At 52.3% G+C, this 2,740-nt stretch overlaps 1 protein-coding gene across 1 annotated transcript; it reads left to right on the top strand.

The window, feature by feature from the left end:
* The first annotated feature begins 260 nt into the window (after positions 1-260).
* On the top strand, positions 261-1,981 carry PRMT6 (protein arginine methyltransferase 6). The gene has a single exon (XM_061121263.1). It carries the CDS (start codon positions 320-322, stop codon positions 1,445-1,447), a length of 1,128 nt encoding a protein of 375 aa, XP_060977246.1. The 5' UTR covers positions 261-319; the 3' UTR covers positions 1,448-1,981.
* The last annotated feature ends 759 nt before the right edge of the window (positions 1,982-2,740 follow it).

Below are 2,740 nucleotides of genomic sequence, written 5' to 3'. Positions count from 1 at the left end.
ACATGGATTTTCAGTTTTAAGTGGGCGTGTCCACGTCACGAAGGGCGTGAAAGCCAAAGAGACTGGAGAATCTAAGGGAAGGAGAAGGAACGTAGAGAACCATGAAATGTGGGTGCAGGGGATGGAAAAGGGATTCCAGGACACCAAAGGAGCAGGAAAAAGAGCAGAGTACAGATCAGAGGTATCCGGCTGACACTCGCCCGGCGACCAGCCAAAACCGGGAGGCACGGGCGCGCACTACAACTACCATAAGGCCCAGCGTCCTGGAGCCCGAGGCGCGGCGCGCAACGCACGCCGGGAGTCGGCCCAAGCCGCCAAGATGTCGCAGCCCAAGAGAAGAAAGCTTGAGTCGGGGGGCGGCGGCGAAGGAGGGGAGGGAACTGAGGAGGAAGATGGCGGAGAGCTGGAGGTGGCTGTGCCGCGACCCCGGAGGACTAGGCGGGAGCGGGACCAGCTGTACTATCAGTGCTACTCGGACGTATCGGTCCACGAGGAGATGATTGCCGACCGCGTCCGCACCGATGCCTACCGCCTGGGCATCCTGCGGAACTGGGCAGCGCTGAGAGGCAAGACCGTGCTGGACGTGGGCGCGGGCACCGGCATCCTCAGCATCTTCTGTGCCCAGGCCGGGGCCCGGCGCGTGTACGCGGTGGAGGCCAGCGACATCTGGCAACAGGCCCGGGACGTGGTGCGGCTCAACGGGCTGGAGGACCGGGTGCACGTCCTGCCGGGACCGGTGGAGACGGTGGAGTTGCCGGAGCAGGTGGATGCCATCGTGAGCGAGTGGATGGGTTGCGGACTTCTGCACGAGTCCATGCTGAGCTCTGTGCTCCACGCGCGGACCAAGTGGCTGAAGGAGGGCGGTCTTCTCTTGCCGGCTTCCGCCGAGCTCTTCGTGGCGCCCGTCAGCGACCAGATGCTGGAGTTGCGCCTAAGCTTCTGGAGCCAGATGAAGCAGCTCTACGGCGTGGACATGAGCTGTCTGGAGAGCTTCGCCACGCGCTGCCTCATGGGCCACTCAGAGATCGTGGTGCAAGGCCTGTCCGGCGAGGACGTGCTGGCCCGGCCGCAGTGCTTTGCCCGGCTGGAGCTGGCCCGCGCCGGCCTGGAGCAGGAGCTGGAGGCCGGGGTGGGCGGGCGCTTCCGCTTCAGCTGCTATGGCTCGGCTCCCATGCACGGCTTTGCCATCTGGTTCCAGGTAACCTTCCCCGGAGGGGACTCGGAGAAACCCGTGGTGCTCTCCACCTCGCCTTTCCACCCCGTCACGCACTGGAAGCAGGCGCTCCTCTACCTGAACGAGCCGGTGCAAGTGGAGCAAGACACCGATGTTTCCGGAGAGATCACGCTGCTGCCCTCCCAGGACCACCACCGTCACCTGCGCGTGCTGCTGCGCTACAAAGTGGGCGACCAGGAGGAAAAGACCAAAGACTTTGCCATGGAGGACTGAGCGTGGTCGTCTGTCCCAGCTACCTCCCAAGGCGGCCAGACCGGCGCGGGAGAGGCGGAGGGTTGGAGGAGTGAGGGAGATTCCACGTGCAAGTAGGGGGCTTTATCATCCGTCTCCCTTTCCCCCCAGGGCTCCTGGGGAGGGAGTGACTTCAGTCTCCCTTCCAGGAGATTCTTCTGGCGATATTTATTAAAAAAAATGATTTCGATTCCCCTGCCACAACCGAAACAGCGTGTTTATTAAGGGCCCTTTAAACCTCAAAAGCACGTGGTACCAGGCACTCCTTTTTCTATTTCGTTTCGTGCAAATGAAAGGGGGAAGAAAATAGCAGTTTGTGAAGGCTCCAGTCACATCCCTGACACCTCACACCCTAGTCTAAAGCCAGGGAAAGGGTAAAAGGGTTTATAGTTGGACTCCATGTATTTCCGATAAGATGGGATATCACTCCAGAGCCATATTCTCTCATTTTCTGAATTTCCTCTCTTCCCAGGTGCCTCTAGACTACAGTATTTTGTCCTCTTTTTTTTTTTTTTTTAATAAGTTTTACTGCCGGTAACGGGGGAGGTGAATGAGGATAAAGTTTAAATAACACCTACCTACTTCCTTAGGATGCTAAAGTTAATGACATCTTACTCCATTAAATGAAATAAACTTCATATGTACTACTACAGCATACCTAAAAAATCTAGAAGGTACGTTTGGGAGAAAAAGACCTGAAACACAGTAAAGTAGTATGAACTTTTTGTCTTTACTGTTAAGAGTTAACCAAGAAAATTTCATGTAAGTTCCAGAGTAAAAATTTTGTGTGCTTCTTTAAAACAGACTGATAGAGGCGATTTCTTCTGAACTTGGTCCAAGGGCTTATTTATCACCTTGGGTAAATTATTTAAGTAAGGAAAATATTTTCCCAGCTCGAGAATTAAAATCCCTCATTCAGAGGGATCATGTGATTTGGCCTACTAACATCAAGTGAAAATTTTTTTGTTAGTGTTTTGTTTGTTTGTTTTCTTTTTATTTAGGTCAGCTAAATGTGAAACTTGTTAATTTAGGAAAATCATTTGTAATGTGAGTTATGTTGTCAAATTTATTTTACTCATGTTTCCCTCCTTGTCTCTGGCAAATAAAGCACTGGCATTCTCTATTTTTATAGATGAAGTAAGAAGTCTTGTGTAATGTTTGATTTATAACTTTTGCCTTTTTAATATTGTTCTTTAAAAATGGTGTTATAACCCCTACAGAGCATAGCTTAGGGATAATCAACTATGCTTAATGTATGGTTTTACACTAGTGGCT

Source organism: Dama dama, chromosome 20, assembly GCF_033118175.1.
Source record: "Dama dama isolate Ldn47 chromosome 20, ASM3311817v1, whole genome shotgun sequence".
NCBI classification, from domain to species: domain Eukaryota; kingdom Metazoa; phylum Chordata; class Mammalia; order Artiodactyla; family Cervidae; genus Dama; species Dama dama.
Note: the sequence above shows the minus strand (reverse complement) of the source record. Positions and strands in the feature narration are given on the sequence as shown.